The sequence below is a fragment of the Colias croceus genome, chromosome 17, assembly GCF_905220415.1.
Source record: "Colias croceus chromosome 17, ilColCroc2.1".
In the NCBI taxonomy this organism is placed as follows: Eukaryota; Metazoa; Arthropoda; class Insecta; order Lepidoptera; family Pieridae; genus Colias; species Colias croceus.
In genome coordinates, this window is record NC_059553.1 from 5,980,061 (window position 1) to 5,998,344 (window position 18,284).

General features: G+C 34.6%; 1 protein-coding gene across 2 annotated transcripts in view; it reads left to right on the forward strand.

The window, feature by feature from the left end:
- Positions 1 to 2,026: 2,026 nt before the first annotated feature.
- The window catches only part of LOC123698927 (farnesyl pyrophosphate synthase-like), a 28,643-nt gene continuing 12,385 nt past the window's right edge, over positions 2,027 to 18,284 (forward strand). Inside the window, exons 1-3 of one of the 2 annotated variants that reach the window (XM_045645753.1) lie at positions 2,027 to 2,092; positions 2,202 to 2,356; positions 3,297 to 3,462. In XM_045645753.1, the coding sequence (XP_045501709.1) occupies positions 2,283 to 2,356; positions 3,297 to 3,462 (240 nt within the window). In that variant the 5' untranslated portion in view covers positions 2,027 to 2,092; positions 2,202 to 2,282. Of the gene's footprint in view, positions 2,133 to 2,201; positions 2,357 to 3,296; positions 3,463 to 18,284 lie in introns of both variants that reach the window. The other variant, XM_045645752.1, reaches the window with a different exon arrangement.

An 18,284-nucleotide genomic window follows, 5' to 3' on the forward strand; every position in this document is an offset into this window, starting at 1 on the left:
ACGGCCGGCGCGTGAATGTGCTCTGTGACTGTGTGCCGTTGGGCGCTCGTATTTAAATTAAACCATGACTCACAAGAATTAATCTCTAATTTTTGCAATGTATTTTTATCATTTTTAACAAACATTAATTATTTCGTTAATTTAATTATTTCATTACATTAATCAACCACTTATTTCAAAAGATCAAAGTAAACTTTAGCTAGTTATAATTATTTAGTAGTTTGACGGTAGTTGTTTATCGTCGTTGCTCCGACATACATATAAGACGTATTTAATGGCATTAAAAATATGATTTTAAATACGGCAGCTATTTTAATACCGTATTCAAATAAACGGCAATTGGCTGAACTGAAGTAAACAAAAATATATTGCGTTCTTAAATTCAACCGTATCTTCAAGACATTAATGTCTATCATCTTTATTTACTCATGACTCGCTCCTCCTCCTACTCGGGTGTTGTGCTGTTTAATAAATTGTTGTCATTGAGTCACTGATTGAGTGCTTTGTTTTTAACTGACTTCAAAAAAGAGGAGGTTTGGCACCGATATCGAAACTATTTAGTAAATTGCACATCTAATAATGTGCAGTAATTAATAATATCAAATCTTTTTTATACTTTACTTTTCCGTTTTTGAAGTCGGTTTATGTAGTTATTTTTCTGTATGTACAACAGCTACGATCATATCCAGTTGAATTTTTCTTTAATCATAATATTTTTTTTTTTACAATATGGCAATTTTGTTTAGTTTTCTCAAAAAATTTCTGGCAAAACTCATGATATATATCATCGGAACGATTTTATCGGATAATGTGAAAGGGCAAATTGTATCCGATATCGGATATCGGCTATCGGCGTCCGATATCCGATATCGGATCGGATAATGTGAAAACGCTCTATCAATTTGACAATTGACAAGCAATTGACCAATGGTCGTAGTCAAGTCGTAGGTAGTCAATGAATAGGGTTATTCATTGGTCGTATGTAGTGTCATGGTGGCAGTACACATGGGGCCAACGTGTTGGGCCAACGGGTTGGGCCAACGTGTAGAGAGCTACTTGGCGGTATGTTGGCTTCATTAGTGTAGTTGGCGCCAATATTGGCAGGCCATCCGAATGTTGTCGGTTTTTTGTGCACACTTCAAAGGATCTTGGCGCGCTCCGCAAACAGCGTTCACACGTTGGTGTCTTCTTCAGTTTGTTGTTACTCATCAGCGGAGACAGTATCGTTGCGCGTCAATGAAATTTACGTTTCCATGTTCCGATAGCGATGGCGGCGCCGATGTGGACAAGCAATGAGGTTTTACAATTCGTAGAATTGTATCAACATGAATGAATAATTTGGAATCCACGGCATGAACTACACAAAAATAAAAACCATAATATGACTCAATCAATTAGATGTTTTATTTTCTATTTATTATATTATTATTCTACCTAGATGTTTTTCATAACTCACTTTCATACATTTTCGACAAAAAATGAATACTTATATTTATAAAATGAGTAAAATAGTATGAAACAGTTAAGTACCTACTTGTTCTTAAAAATTAAATAACAATATACAATGAGCATGATTTTGATCAAATTGTGCTTTAGGTACTTATTACATAAATAATATTATCAAATATCACCAATCAATACATCCGTCCGTACTCTTTAAAGTTTCGTTTTATAGTTAAAATTAAATGTAAAATGTACAAATTTTAAACATTTGAAAAAATCTAAACATATTTTTTTAATAATGTTTTATTTGTAAAGAAATAAAAAAAGGAAAATAGAGATTGGAAAATGGTATCATCATAGACAGCTGAGTACATTCAATGTTATTGGTGCACATGTACGTAATAATTAAACGCACTGTATAAATAAATTGCCGCGGCTGCAAGAACTTCTACGGACTACGTCCATCTTTGAAGCGCCAATGCAGAATGATCAGTACGCCAATGTGTGAACAGGAATCTTGAATCCTTCATTTTGAACCCAACACGTTGGCCCAACGCCTTGGCCCCATGTGTACTGCCGCTATCAGACTGTTGTCTGTTACTTGTCACTTGTCAGTTCAGTGTTGATCGTGGTGTTGATTTTAACGGAAGTGTGTTCTGAGTGTGAATTCCATTATTCATTAATATTTTGTATGTTTATTTTAATTATTAAATGTAACTTAAAAATCATTAATCAGATTAATTTTCGCTGTTTTGTAGAAACACGAGAAACCTACATACCCGAACATAAGCAGAATTGACTAGTGAAAGTTGTTGGCGCGCAGCATAAATTAAAAAAAAATGAATTCTTGTGCTAAATTTGGTAGACTTTTTAATGGTGTCACCTCTACATTATTGAAAACAAACTTAAAAAGGTATAGTCGATTGATGTTATGATTTATTTACAAACGTAGGTAACTTTTATTCCGTAGCTTACTTTATTTGATCAGCAGACTGTTTGACAGATTGTTTGTATCCTGCAGCAGAAGTAAAAAGATTTTCTATACCTATTCGCTTTAATTTTATTTTCACTTGCAAGTGGACCTGGGACAAAAAATAATCTATGTCACTCCAAAACTCTTATCTTTTCTTATGTACCTAGTGAATGAATTTGAAAAGCAATTCAGCACTCATCATTACTCCCTACAAACTCACTAAGTTAGCAATTATTAGTGTAGATATCACAGAGAAAAAGCTTTTCATTACGTAATATCTATAATTCATACTTTGATTTTAGTACATTTTCGCGAATGATAAAAAAATTATTATGTTTTTTGATAAGCCCATTGTAATATCAATAACATTTAACTTGCTTATTCATGCATCAGATATAGTTCAATTTGTGTTCAAATCATTGAATACTATGAAATTATAATAACAATAACTCAGTGAGAGAATAGATTATACCTATTAGCATTTTAAAACATCCTTTGTGAGTCTTGATCAGATTACATAGCTACATAATATAAATATAAGATTTACTCAAGTTCTTTGCTATTTAAGTACCGACTGTGTATTTATTCACTTCAAATACATAGTTTGTAACAATGAGAGGTTTTATTGGCTTTTCTAATATACTGAAGTATAGAGTACACATAAATGTAAATAAAAGGTAAAGAAACTGACAAGTATTTCTTGATTGTGTACAATTAAGGTATTATTTTTCTACAATAAATTTCTTCAGTTGGTTACACTAAATAATACATTTAAAAATAAAAATATGTAGTTACATAAATATATTTTTTAATGTCTATTTTCGTGATGCTAATTTAATATTAAGTATTTAAATTTTTATACAACTTTTTTATCATACAGGTTTCCACACACACCAACATACTATAGAATGAGTACAAATGCATCAATATCAGAATATAAACGGGAGATGGAGACATTTCAAGATGTGTATCCAACAGTTATTGAAGCTGTGAGCAAAAATTATGGCCTTGTACAAAATCCTGAAGTTACCACATGGTTGAAACGGGTAAGGGATTCTTTAATTTTATTATATTATGGTATAGGAATCAGAATAACATACATGTTATAGAAATACTTGCTTCTGCACACTGGTTCGTCTGTGGGTGACACCATGTGACAAAGCTGGTATAGAATAAACATATTATGTTTAAACAACCATGTCACAAATACTATATGCTCTTCTCATATCCTTTACTTGCTGGGCTTCGCGATTTCACCTGCATTGCTATGTTCCTGTTGGTCTTAGCCTTCCTCAATAAATGGGCTATCTAACACCAAATAATTTTTCAAATCAGACTAGTTGTTCTTGAGATTAGTGTGGTCAAACAAACAAACTCTTCAGCTTTATAATATTAGTATAGATTGTATTAGACTAATATTATAAATGTGTGACATTGTGAGAATGGACGTACATACATATATGTTAATTCCTCTTTCATGCGAAAACCAGAATCAGAATAACATATCGCCATCCACGCAGGTTGGTTCGCGGGCGACAGCACTTGGCAAAGCCTATATAGAATAAACTTATGTTTAAACAACCACGTCACAATACTATGACGAGAAATGTTATGAGTGATTTCTCTGATTATTTTATAAATCTTGTATCTAGCTTAAAAAATAACCGTTCAGAAGGACTTATTCCTGAATCCTGAGTATCTTCATTTAGTTATGAAACACATTAAATAACTTTATTATTTATACAAAGAAGAAAATGATGCTCTAATAATCAATATTTCGTATTCGTAAAATGTTTACCTAAAGTTTAAAGTATCAGCAAAGAAATGAGTACTTACAATAGTGAGAAAGTAGGTCGCCAAGAAAGCAGGCTTGATATTTTGTAGATCATATTGACAAAGTGAAATTTATGGCGCTGCTCAAAATATAGGAGTGTCTATAGAAACTATAGAAATTTGATATTCGTATTTATTTCCCAATAACGTTACAACTATTGGTCTAACGAATGGCGTGGTTATTATCTTCAATTCATTTACGATGAGTTAGTTTATACTCACGATATAATGTAGTACATATAATACACCTTCGACTCTGTAATTTATAATATAAAAATGAATCGCAAAATGTGTTGTTAAGCGCATAACTCGACTCGAGAACGGCTGAACCGATGTCGTTAATTCTTTTTTTATAGTATTCCTTGAAGTACGAGGATGGTTCTTATGGAGAGAAAACGTAAACAGGTACCACGGGCGAAGCCAGGGCGGACCGCTAGTATAATATAAAATTTCTTTCTTTTAAAATATTAACTACGTAACGTCTATCAAAAATGTGCTTTAAATCCTTATAATAAATGCATTATTATATCATTTGAATAAGAAATTAATACTTTTTGCATTGATGTAGCATGAAAGTAGTTACGTTAAATATTTGCGAATAATAATTATTCATACTAAATTTACATAAGGCTAGCGTTTAGCTACTATTATGTATTCTGTGATAAGGCATTGTATACTTAATATTATCAATTTATGCATTGAGATAAATCTTCGCAACTGTGTTATTGTTTTGTCAACCCTAAAGATTGTTGTTTTGATATCTAACAATAATATTATGAATTAGTAGAGGATCCGTACTAAAATCGTCCTTCACCGAACTGATTACCAGTCACCAGATAACAATCATGTTTTAGAGAATAAGATAAGTTTCTAAATATGACTAGATTAGGCAACCCTTTTGGAAATTGTCATTATTATTTTTAATTAATTTTTTTTTAATTTCACTGGCGTACCTGCCAAGTAAAATTTAGATACTACTCCAATGGAAAGTATATAATATACACAATATGCTACACCTCAGTTGCTGACCTTTTTTTAGTCCCAATCATCTGGTTGCTGCGTTCAAACAGGTAAATTGAGATTGGTAATTGCACTCTATTGTTTACCAATCGAGACCAGTCTCAAAATGTAAGCAATTTAATTAGAAATAACGTAGTATAAAGTTGCTCGAGAAAATTTAGTCCTAAATACAGGTTGCAAAGGTTTTAAGTTTCTGTACTTTGCATACATTTTATATGGACTCGCCGCACACGGATGACGCCGGTGGCCGCCACACGCTTCTAATCGTCGCTGCTCGCTTCTTGTCGCCCGTACCGGCTACTACGCCGACACAAAACGTCGCCACATGCCACTCGCTCGATTCCGATTATATACATTTGTTAAAATTTGATGTAGGTACCCAATAACTATGGTTTCGTCTCCTTCTACGACGTTTTCTTATCAGAAGCAGCGCAATTAAACCTTCTTCGTCCGAGTCCATTATGATACTGCATTGCATTTGCATGGTTAAAAAAATAGCAGCCACCGACCACAAGTGGCGACCACCGGCCCCAAGTGGCTGTCGCGCGCTTCAGCTACTTTTGTAGCTGCGTCTAGCTTCTCGTGGCGGCGTTTGTGGCTGTAGCCCGTGGCTCGTGTGCGGCGACACTTAAAAAATTCGAAGCGAGCAAAATTGCATAAATTTTTTTCAAGACATTTTTATATAGGTAAACCAGAATCTGATGGCAATTAGGGAAATCAACATTTTGGGTGTGCAAGGGATACTGCTTATTTTTTTTTGTCCTCAATATCATTAGTCATTACATAAATGGACAATATGAGATATCCACTTAATATTATGTAGGTACATACTTATATGTATAATATACATATAAGGTTTAAGGTAACCTATAAATAGGTAATACATATTATTATTTACACATACCTATATTTGTATATTCATTATCATTATGCCATGTGAGAATATGGATGTAATGATAATGCAGATCAAAACTAGATTGCATACAATCCATACTAATATTATAAATGCGAAAGTAACTCTGTCTGTTACTCAATCACGCCTAAACTACTGAACCAATTTGCATGAAATTTGGTATGGAGATATTTTGATACCCGAGAAAGGACATAGGCTACTTTTTATTGCGAAATATGTACCACGTGCGAAACCGGGGCGGACCGCTAGTTTTTTAGAAAATAAAATAAAACTATATTTATAAAATTGACTTGACGAATAGCCGTATTGGAAAATCCTGTAATAAGTTTTCATCTAATTATATTGTAATCAACAAACAAAATTATAGTTACCTACTTATAATATTTTTAATTTAAAGTATCAAAACGGTAAGTCCAATTTACCAATAAAATCTTCTAAATTGAAAATTGTGGTCTCGATTGGTAAACAATAGAGTGCAATTACCAATCTCAATTTACCTGTTTGAACGCAGACAACCAGATGATTGGGACTAAAAAAAGGTCAGCAACTGAGGTACTTAGATACTTTCCATTGGAGTAGTATCTAAATTTTACTTGGCAGGTACGCCAGTGAAATTAAAAAAAAAATTAATTAAAAATAATAATGACAATTTCCAAAAGGGTTGCCTAATCTAGTCATATTTAGAAACTTATCTTGTTCTCTAAAACATGATTGTTATCTGGTAATCAGTTCGGTGATGGACGATTTTAGGACGGATCTTAGACTAAATCGCAAGATAGTGGTCATTATTAGTTATTACTTATTACAGACATGGAAGAGGTAATTTATTTATTTATTTTTATACTAGCTTACCGCCCGCGGCTTCGCCCGCTTGATCTAAAACCTAATAAATTATATACTAAAACCTTCCTCTTAAATCACTCTATCTATTAAAAAAAACCGCATCAAAATCCGTTGCGTAGTTTTAAAGATTTAAGCATACTCCCTTTGTATCTTTAAAACTACATAGGGACAGAGAAGGCGACTTTTTTATACTATGTAGTGATTTAATAAAATAAAATATGTAGATAGGTAATCCGGATAAGTTAAAGGTTAGGTCCTGCTCTTGGTCCTGCTATTAATCCTGGTATCGCTCAGCTGTTACTTTAAAAAATAAAATCTGTGAATATGTCGTACAAAACTTTGGAAAATGTTATTCGTGAGTTGAATAAGACTGTGTTACATCTGCAAGATAAAGTAACTTCACTAGAAACGCTTATTCTTGAACAGAATTTGATTATAAAAGGTTTTGTTGAAAGTAAGCAAATGCGAGATCCGACGGTACATTTGAGTTCACCAAATAAAAAGTGTGATGAGGAAGAGGGTAACTCTAAGCTGCGGCCACTTCGCGATGCTCGTCTTCGTGCGCTTACGACTATCAACGTCGCGAAGCCCAAGGTGCGAGCAGGGAAGAAGACATTGCCGCTCGCATCTCCGTCCCCACCGAGCGGCACTGACGGCGAGATCACCCCTACTACGTGTGCTACGCAAGTCACGCTGAACTCGCAAGACGCGTTCGTGGATGCCGATGGTCCGGACGACCGTAACGGAGTCGGGGCTACAACGGATTGGGTCGACGTGAGGCGGCGTCGAGTTCGACGTGAGGCGAGAAATGTAGCTCGTGGTACGGCCGCGCCCGGTTCGACGTCATTGGAGGCGTCCGAACGTAAAAGTTACTTGCATATCTATTATTTAAAAAAAGGTACTACAGTCGAACAAATTATAAAACATTTGTTATGTATTTGCCCAAATGATAAATGTTTGGTGGAACAATTGAATTCGCGTGGTGACTATGCATCCTTTAAGTTGACAGTTCCCACAAAAAATTTGGACACTTATATGTCGCCTATTCATTGGGCGGAGGATGTGCACATAAAGCCATGGCGTAGTGGATTTCGCAACCGTAAAACGACACAAAACCCCTAAATTAAAAACTATTTGTATGTTTTATCAAAACGTGCGTGGTTTGCGCTCAAAATTAGATGTATGTAAGAATTCTATATTAAGTGAACAATACGATGTTTATGCTTTAACTGAAACATTTTTAAATAGTAGTGTGTGTGACTCAGAGTTGTTTCCTAACGATTATGTTGTATTGCGTAAAGATCGGTGTAATGATTCAGGTTGGGGTGGTGTATTGTTAGCTATTCGAAATTGTTATGATACAAAAAATATTTGTATTAAAAATTACTTAAGTAGTTGTACTGATTGTCTCGAAATTACAGTAGCCACGGTCAAACGCAATGGCATTAATATGTTATTATGTGTGTTGTATATACCACCTGGTTCTAAGGATGACTTATATTATGATATTTTTAAAATATTAGAAGAATTAAGTACACGTTTCTCATCATATAAAATTGTAATATTTGGCGATTTTAACTTAAATTCAGCTTCAAAAAATGTTATTTACAAATATAATAATATGATTTCCTTCAGTAAGTTGCATCAGTATAATACTATTACGAATAAGATGGGTGGAATTCTTGACCTTGTATTAAGTAATGCCAGTAGCAGAGAATTACAGGTAAGTAGTGACACACCACCACTTGTCCCCATTGACAGTTATCATCCGTCTTTGTTGGTGAAATTAGCATATTTAAGGACTTACAATAAAAAAATTTCATGTGTACGGTCTCGCAGTAAACTAAATGAATGGAATTTTCGTAAAGCAGATTATAATGAATTATATGCGTGCATACAATCATTGCGTTGGGATGACGTTTATTCCTGTACTAGTGTAAATAGTGCCGTAGATAGTTTGTACACACAATTATCTAATTGTTTCAATAAATGCGTCCCAAAAAAGAGACATTCTATGAATAGTTCACGATATACTTATCCGACGTGGTTCACTACGGAAGTTGTAACTAATATAAAAATTAAATATTTTAATTTAAAAAAATATAAGCAGTTTGGTCTACAGTATAACCTTGAAATGTTTAAATACTATAGAAGTAAAGTAAAAATACTTATCAATCAGGCTTATCAGAACCATATAAAAAAAATTGAAGCCAACATTAAAGACGATCCCAAGAAATTCTGGGCATTTGTAAAGGAGCAGCGGTCATCAAGTAAGTTGCGTATCGAATATGACTATGATGGTGTTAAAGTAAGTGGTATTGACGCCGCAAATGCATTCGCTAAATATTTTCAATCAGTATTTTTAAAAGAAAAACCAAAACTTGATTATAAGGAGGCTTCGCTTGTATCCGGCGTCGCATCATCACGTATTTCTATAGATTACATTTCAAAATCTGATATAAAGCTTGCAATTCGGCGCCTTAAAGCGCATTCGGCAGCAGGTCCGGATAATATACCGCCGTTCGTTATTAAAGACTGTATATCAATTTTTATTGAACCTCTTCACTACATATTTAATTTGTCTCTCCGAACAGATACGTATCCTACCGTATGGAAAACTTCGCGTGTTACACCGGTTCCAAAGAGTGGCTCCAAAGTGAGCATTGAGAACTATAGACCTATCGCGGTGCTATCTACTTTTGCAAAACTGCTAGAAATTATTTTAAATAATCACGTCTCACAACAAATAAGTTCTCGATTATCGGATTGTCAGCACGGTTTTCGTGCCCGTAGATCAACGTTAACAAATTTGATTAATTTCGTCGACTACGCTTCTAAAAACTTAGATCGTAAAAAACAAATCGATGTCAGTTATTTCGACTTTAAAAAAGCGTTCGATCGCGTAGATAATGACGTCCTTTTGCGCAAATTTTCTATGATTGGTTTCACTCCCAGGCTGGTAAAATATTTTGCAGACTACCTCCGGGATCGTTTTCAATTTGTACAACTTGGTAGTTATCGTTCAGATCCATATGCCATCAATTCTGGTATCAGTCAAGGCAGTACCCTCGGTCCTACTCAATTTCTAGCAATGATCAACGATCTTCCTGATGTTATTAGTTCTTCCCAGTGTCTTATGTTTGCTGACGACCTAAAATTATATTTGGCTATAGGTAGTATTGAGGATTGTCAGGCATTACAAAACGATATAAATAGCGTCTGCGAATGGAGTAAAATGAACCGTTTAGATCTTAATGAGGCAAAATGTAAAGTAATGACTTTTACTAGGAGTAAGTCTCCACATCTCTATGGCTATAAAGTTTCGGATAGGATTGTAGCTAGAGAGAATTCGATTCGTGATTTAGGCGTATTATTCGATCGTACCTTAAGTTTTAATGACCACATAATTGACTTATGCCAGAATGCATATAAAGCCCTTGGATTTATTTTTAGGCAGACTGCTCGTTTTAATGACAAAACTGTTATCATTAGCCTTTATTATGCATTTGTACGTAGTAAGCTCGAATATAACGCTATCGTGTGGAGCCCACATGAAAAAAATTACAAGTTAATGATTGAGAAAATTCAACGTAAGTTCTCAAGATGCCTTTTCCAGAAGATGTATGGATATTATCCCTACTTATATCCATCCTTGTACGTAACGGGGATGGTTGGAATGGATACACTGGAACTACGACGCGAGCGCGCGCTTATGGTTCATTATTATCTGCTGTTAAATAACAAAATTGACAATCCCGTGGCACTGGAGGCCTGTGGTGTGTGGGCACCGAGCTGCTCCGTGCAGTGGCGCTCGCGTCCGCTGTTCGCGGAGAGCCTGCTCCGGACGCGAGCCGCTTGGAGTGCACCCACCCATCATGCACTCAATTTGTTAAATAAATTTTTACGTGCTAAATCTGAAGTTGACCTATTTAATGTTAATATTGTATCGTTTGTCTCTAATTGTACCTTATTTTTAAGTCAGACCTTCTAATAATTGTTATCTTTGTGCGTTTTGGTATGTTTTGTACTGTAAGTCAAAGATGTATAAATGAATGAATAAATAAATAAATAAATAAATAAATATATTTCGAATTTGTATTTTTTTCTCGTTGTAAACTTCTTTTTCCCTGCAATTTTGGTATTATTTCATAATTTATAATTACAATGCTATCCTAATGTATGAAAAATTCTAATCAGAAATCTGATAGTTCAGGATCCATCGCCCATTTTTGCAAGTAACTACTATCAAGCTAATTTTCCTTGAGTAGCTTTATTTTGATGAGACGCCCAATAATTTCTGGTACGAAACTCTCGATTGTGGTAGCTAACAGAGGTAACAAGGATAAAAATTTTTGATTTGATGGTTCTCAAATATTTATTACTCAATTTGTAGGACAATAATATGTCTTAAATAATTATATAAACATTAACTAAGTGAAAACAAAAAAAATCTGCTGGTTAGTAATCATTTATGATGACCTCGTTATCGATACACATTGGAAAGAGGGGACTCTTTGATCAAACCATAGATTTTGTAGGACAAATAGTTTTTCGAATAATTTAGATTATTATTTATATTTATCTTGAGATTGAACAAAAAAAATCAGTTAGTAATAAATATTTGAGAATCATCAAATCAAAAATTTTTATCCTTGTTACCTCTGTTATAACACGCGTCAAGTAAAAAGAACGCTGACGGATGGCATGCGCATTGGCGATTTATCGGTCTATTCCGGTGTTATGAGGTGGTATAAGATTAACAAATAGGTAGTTACGAAGCCACGATTCGCGAGCCTAGTTCAAAAATAAAATAATAATCGGCACATAGCTTTCGTGCAAAACTCGATCCATGTGCAAACACACCTCATTACTTTCATCCAGCGTTCTTTTTACGTGACGCGTACTGTAGCTACCACAATCTTACCACAATCAAAAAATTTGTATGTAAATTAAAAGAGGAAAGATAATTTGTATAGCTATTATAGGAATGATACAGGTACTTAATAGACCATTTCAAAAAATATTCTAATAGCCGATTTATTATTATGTAAGTATCTTTATCTGTGTCCATACGACGACATTAATATTTTCCTAACAAAACATAAAAATGGTTAGTACGCATCTAATTAAACCAATTAAACGCAAACAAAGGGTATTGTTGAATAAGAATATAATACAATACTTTCAATCAATAATATAATACTATAACTAATGTTACGTTTTGCTTTTATATATTACACTAGCTGGCCCGGCGAACTTCGTACCGCCCAGTCAATGAATGTCGTGTTACCTTTGGACTATTGGGCTTGGAACTAATTTAGGCTTTTATGAATGGAATACAAAATAAATCTATATATCTATATATATATATATATATATATATATATATATATATGTGCCCGTGGAGATATCTATATATATACTAGCGGTCCGCCCCGGCTTCGCCCGTGGTACATGTTTACGTTTTCTCTACATAAGAACCATCCTCGTACTTCAAGGAATATAATAAAAAAAGAATTATCGAAATCGGTTCAGCCGTTCTCGAGTTATGGAATTACAACGAAAAGTGGCATTGATTTTTATATATTAGATATATATATATATATATATATAAATACCAACTTGGGCACTAAGTTGATCCAGCCCGACTGCCGTGCATTCCTGACTCCACCTTTACCCCAATATTACTCGACTCCGGTTGCATAGATCTTGCCCGGAGTGGCAACGGCGCAAAGTTTTGGGCGATGTTGCCAAACGTATTCGTGGAGAAGTTGATATACTCAACATTTTTATTGCTAAGATCTCGAACTGAATCGACTCCGTAACGGCCGAAATTCAGAAACCCATAAACACTTGTTGGCTCCGTTTTATATACCAAATCCAAAGTCGTATGTTGATCAGATCCATTTATATTATCAAAATTACAGCCTTATTTGATCCGACAAAACGAAACTGTATATTAAGAAACGTAGATTAATTTTTCGTAAACACTACAGTATTTGTTGGCTCCGTACACAAACATATTATAGTTAGTTAACCTTCCATACATTGCTAAATCCGCCTAGACTAGACGAACTCGACTTCGTAACGGTTCAAATTTTGAAATGCTTAAACACTTCTTGACTCCGTTTTATATACCAAATCATTAGTCGTATGTTGATCTGTTCCATTTATATGCACTTGCATGACATTGACATGGGGATATGAAACAGAACATTGACGCAAACAATATAGTTTTGGGAGTGTTTATTGACCTACAAAAGGCCTTCGATACCGTTTCTCACGAACTTTTAATAAAGAAATTAACATCCATTAATATTTATGGTAAAGCACTAGATATGCTGAAATCATATTTAAAAAATCGATCACAAATAGTTCAAATAGATAACCACGATAGCAGTTGAAGAAGTCGACCGTAATTCAATTGAAACTTATAGAAAACGTTGTGAAACTAAAAATACGGAACCCTAAAAAGATAGATTTGGACGAACCTTTCGTCATACAGTGACGGTGATAATTCTCAAGTAGTATGCAGCCTACAAATAACAACCTACCTCTTGAATCAGGGCAACTCTTTGGCGAACGCTACACGTAAGATCCATATTGTGATCCGTCAATATTTACTATCGGATTACGATATTTATTGACGTGTAGGGTAGTGTATTGACGGATCACAATACAGGGTTAGTTTTCAATGACCAGCCAAAACTTAAAATTAAGATCTAGATATTAAACCAAAGGTGCATTTGAAACATTATTGTCGAATAAAATTAAATAAAAATAATAGCATTCATTTGAAAATGTCTTAAAAATTTCCTAAATCGTAAACACCCCCAGAATCAATGCACTTGTGTGCGTGCGCGCATTGCCAAATTTATGTGTGTGCTAACTTCTACCTATCTAGGTTGTTGAACTGAATTGTTGCTTTTGTAATGTCCACACGTTCGCTTTTTAGTGGTGGACAGGAATGAAATCTAATTAAAAAAAAAGTTTTTTTTTTTTTCATTAGTTCTAAAATGTTATCGATTCTGAACCATTTCTGAAAATTTGGCCGGTCATTGAGAACTAACCCTGTATATCGCTGGATTTCTGGAACTCCTTGTGATCTGATCCCAGGACCTACATCGCAATATTTATCTTGCCGTCATCACGTCTGGCTCATACAAAGAACGTTTCAGTACTGACGCGATACGTATTGATGGTGTAGGGTGTGCTGTGATCCCTCCCAAGATACATCAGTAAATATCAAGATAATTATCATAATATTTATTGACGTGTAGAGTTCGCCTTTGCCCTGATTCTGATATCAATCTGATAAAATAATTAAAATGTTAGATTTAGGTCAAAAACAAATGACGACTCATATTCTTGCACAAATTATCCATTGCGGAGTAAATATGAGTGTACGCAGATCGCCAACACGTTTAACTAGCAGTGGTGCAGTGGGTACTGCCGGTGGATCGCATCCCGATCTATCGAAGCTAAGTTCGTTTTCTACGAGTTCTACGCCAACTGATACTTAAATTACTTACAGAAAACGGAAACAACCGCTAGAACAAGATTGCAGATGTAATGATGATATGATGAGGATATTCGGTCGGAGTTGAGCCGTATTAGTACATTATTTGAAAAATATGTATGCTCAAATGAACAAATAGTAAACAAAATTCATTCAATTAAACATTCATTTCAACATTTCATTCAATTAAACAAAATCATTTCGGCGGTATGGCGACCATTTAGAATCGTCTGAAAAGTATGGCGAAGCATGGTGATTTTCGTAAATGGCTGCACGACGATGGTTACCTGTGCAAAAGTTAGCCTGGTACCAATAAAATAATAAATAAAATAAAATTTCTTAGTAACTTCAAATATAACATTACAATATTGCTCTGCCTTCTGAACTAGCTAACACCTATATCTCAGAAGGCAGTGCCTCCCCTTGCAAATTCCATGTTACATTATATTTGGCAAGTTAACAAAATAAATTTTAGTGACTAATGATAAAGGATACAAAGTAAATGATTAAGAAAATAAAAGTATACGATTTGAATTGCACAATACAATGGTTGAATTGTTTTTTTTTTAAATCAACGCATTCGCGTCGGTATGGCGGGCTTTATGTCACACCGGAAAAGTATGGCATGACACTACCGTCTACATCTTTTTTATGGGCTATCGGTAAATTCTAAAATTTTTGTGTTACAAATCGTTTGACTTTCGCTATTTTTCCGACGAGTTTGACTAACGCCCACGCGACTAAGCCGCCGGTACCAGCGTTCACACCATCATTTTTCTTTCTGTCATTGCGTACTAAGACCCCTGTAGAACCGCCATCCTGTTACAAATGACTCGAAATTTTGTGTCAATGACTCCCGATCTACTAGGTTTGCGAATCGACAGCTCTCTAAAATGGAATCATCACATCGACCACCTAAAAAATAAATTATCAGCACTTCTTAGATCTCTGCGTAATATTACTTCTTGCATTCCTCATAAATTACGCCACACCATCTACAACACGTTAGTAAAGCCGCACCTAATGTATTTAATAGAAGTATGGGGGAGTGCTTACAAAAATAAATTAGCGCCACTCCAAATTTTACAAAATAAAATCATTAAAACTATCTTTTACTATCCTCTTTTAACTAAAAAAAAACTTTTTTTCGCGGGTAGATGTGTACACGTCAACACGTAAAAATTGCGCTCTTATAAATTTTTATTCATTTAAATACATTTTGAACAAGTTAAGTTTGATTTAAATGATTAACTAGTGTGTAGTACATACCAGCAATATAACTACAACATTCACTCCCTGCAATAACAGCAGTATCAATAAATCACCACTATGGATTCAATCCAACAGTCATTAGACAGCATGACAACTATGTTCACCACACGGATGGCTGAATTTGAAAACACTTTGAAGGGTAACAAAGCGGCACCAGCTTGCAATGCAAACAGCTTGGCATCAGAATTTTCCGAATTTCGGAATTTTGTTCTGTCTACCTTGAAACATCTTCATGCTCAAGTCAACCTTCTCTTCAAATTATATGATCATCAGGAAACTAGAAGTAGAAAGAAAATACTCTTAATACATGGGTTGCCTGAAGAAAATCAAGAGGATACATCTGAGTTACTGGTGCAGTTTGTTCGTTCAAATCTTAAAATCCCTGACTTCAGCACAAATAACATAAACAGATGCCATCGTATTGGTCGCACAGGTTTGGACAAACCAAGGCCTATTCTTGTAAAGCTAAGTGATTTATCTACTAAAAATAAACTCTGGTACGGTAAAACTGCTTTAAAATCTACTGGAATTACAATCTCAGAATTCCTCACCAAGCAGCGGCACGAAGCATTCCTTGCTGCTCGTAAACAGTTTGGGATTAACAAATGCTGGACTAGAGATGGCTTTGTGATTGTATTAGATTCCAAAGGTGTGAAGCGGCAAGTAACTTGTTTATCTGATCTGAATGCCATTCCTCATACCAACTCGGAGGTGGAGTCTGATCTGACTTCACAAGCTAGTGGTGGTGTCAAAGAAGCCCATGTTACACAGAATGCCAGACCTAAACGATGCACTAAGAAACAATAAGCGGCATATTTTGTATGTATTTCTCTTTTTATTAACTATTTGTCCTCCGTCTGTGTTTTGTGTGTTATTAATTCTTGCTTTCTGTTATTACTTATATGTTTGTAACAATTCACTGGTTTTCAAAATCAATTCATCCTGCCTGCCTATGTGCCTTTTGTCTCCAGTGTATGTTTTGTATGTTGTTATGTGGTTATAATATTCATATTAAATCACTTTGCGGTTATTGGTTAACATATTTAGTAGTCACCCACGCTTAATATAATAAAAGTTAATGTCAATTGTGAGTACCGTCGTTTTGTAATTGTTATGCATTTTTGTAATATCTAGTTTCAAAAATATTGACAAAACTCTGTAATGTAAACAATTATTATGACAGCTGTCGACACCTGTCATATAGTATGCCCTTTTGACATCTGAGGTACGCATTGTTTGGTCTAGCTCCTTGGCATTTAGGTTTATTATACCTAAAAATTTGTTTAGAAAATTGTTCTTAGTTCTTGTTAAGTAAAGTTAACATAGTTATAATATTTTGTATGTAATGTTATTTTAATCTATTTCTTTTCTTTTTTTTTTTTTTTTTTTTCTTGTTGGCTTTGTATGTACCTCTAATGTATTTTTTTTTTTGTTTTTTATTCTTTGTTCTTATTTGCTGTATTTGCTTATATTGCTGGTAGTATTGGTATTGGTATTACTGGTTTAGCTTATTTTGTGTTTATAAGTAACTGTAACTAGTTACTTTCATATGTCTAACTGCAGTGCAAATAGTGATATCTTTTATTCGGCATCTTCAAATAGTAGTAGCGATGAAAATAGTTTTTGTAGTACTTCCTTTCCCTCCCTTGAAAAAACCCTTTTTTCCCATTTCCATGATTGTCTTAAAAACTTAAATATTGTGCATATTAATGCTCAAAGTATCCCAGCACATTTCCCTGACCTTCTTTCATCTTTTGATTCAAAAGTTATCAGCGCAATTCTGGTTTCTGAATCGTGGCTAAAACCTTGCCTATCATCATCCTCATATTCCTTGCCTGGGTATAATTTAATCCGCAACGATAGAGTGGGCCGTGGTGGGGGAGGTGTCGCCATTTATCTTTCTAACTGCATTCCCTTCTCTATAGTTAGTATGTCGCCACAACCCCCGCCTGCGGATGCCGCTGAGCACCTCATCATTGAGATCAGCGTAGACTCAACTAAATTACTACTCGGAGTATTCTACAGTCCTTCTCTCAATGTAAATTATTTCTCGTCTTTAGAAACTATTCTAGAAAATGCATCTTCTATTTACAAGCACATAATCTGTATGGGAGATTTCAATACTTGCATGCTAAAAAATGATACTCGATCTAAAAAACTACAAACCTTGGTAGATGCATGCAACCTACACTTGCTCCCACTTAATGCTACGCACATTATCCCAAATTGTATACCTTCCTTACTTGACCTCATCCTTACCTCTTCTCCTACTTATGTTGTTAAGCATGGTCAGTGTGCTGCGGATGCTTTTTCAAACCATGACCTTCTTTACCTATCCTTTCGACTCCGCCTTCCTAAATTAAAGCATAAAATTCTGATGCAGCGTAATTTTGGTGGAATGGATATAAATTGTCTCCGCAATGATGCTTCAAAAATCGATTGGGATGTTTTATTAAAGGCTGAATCTG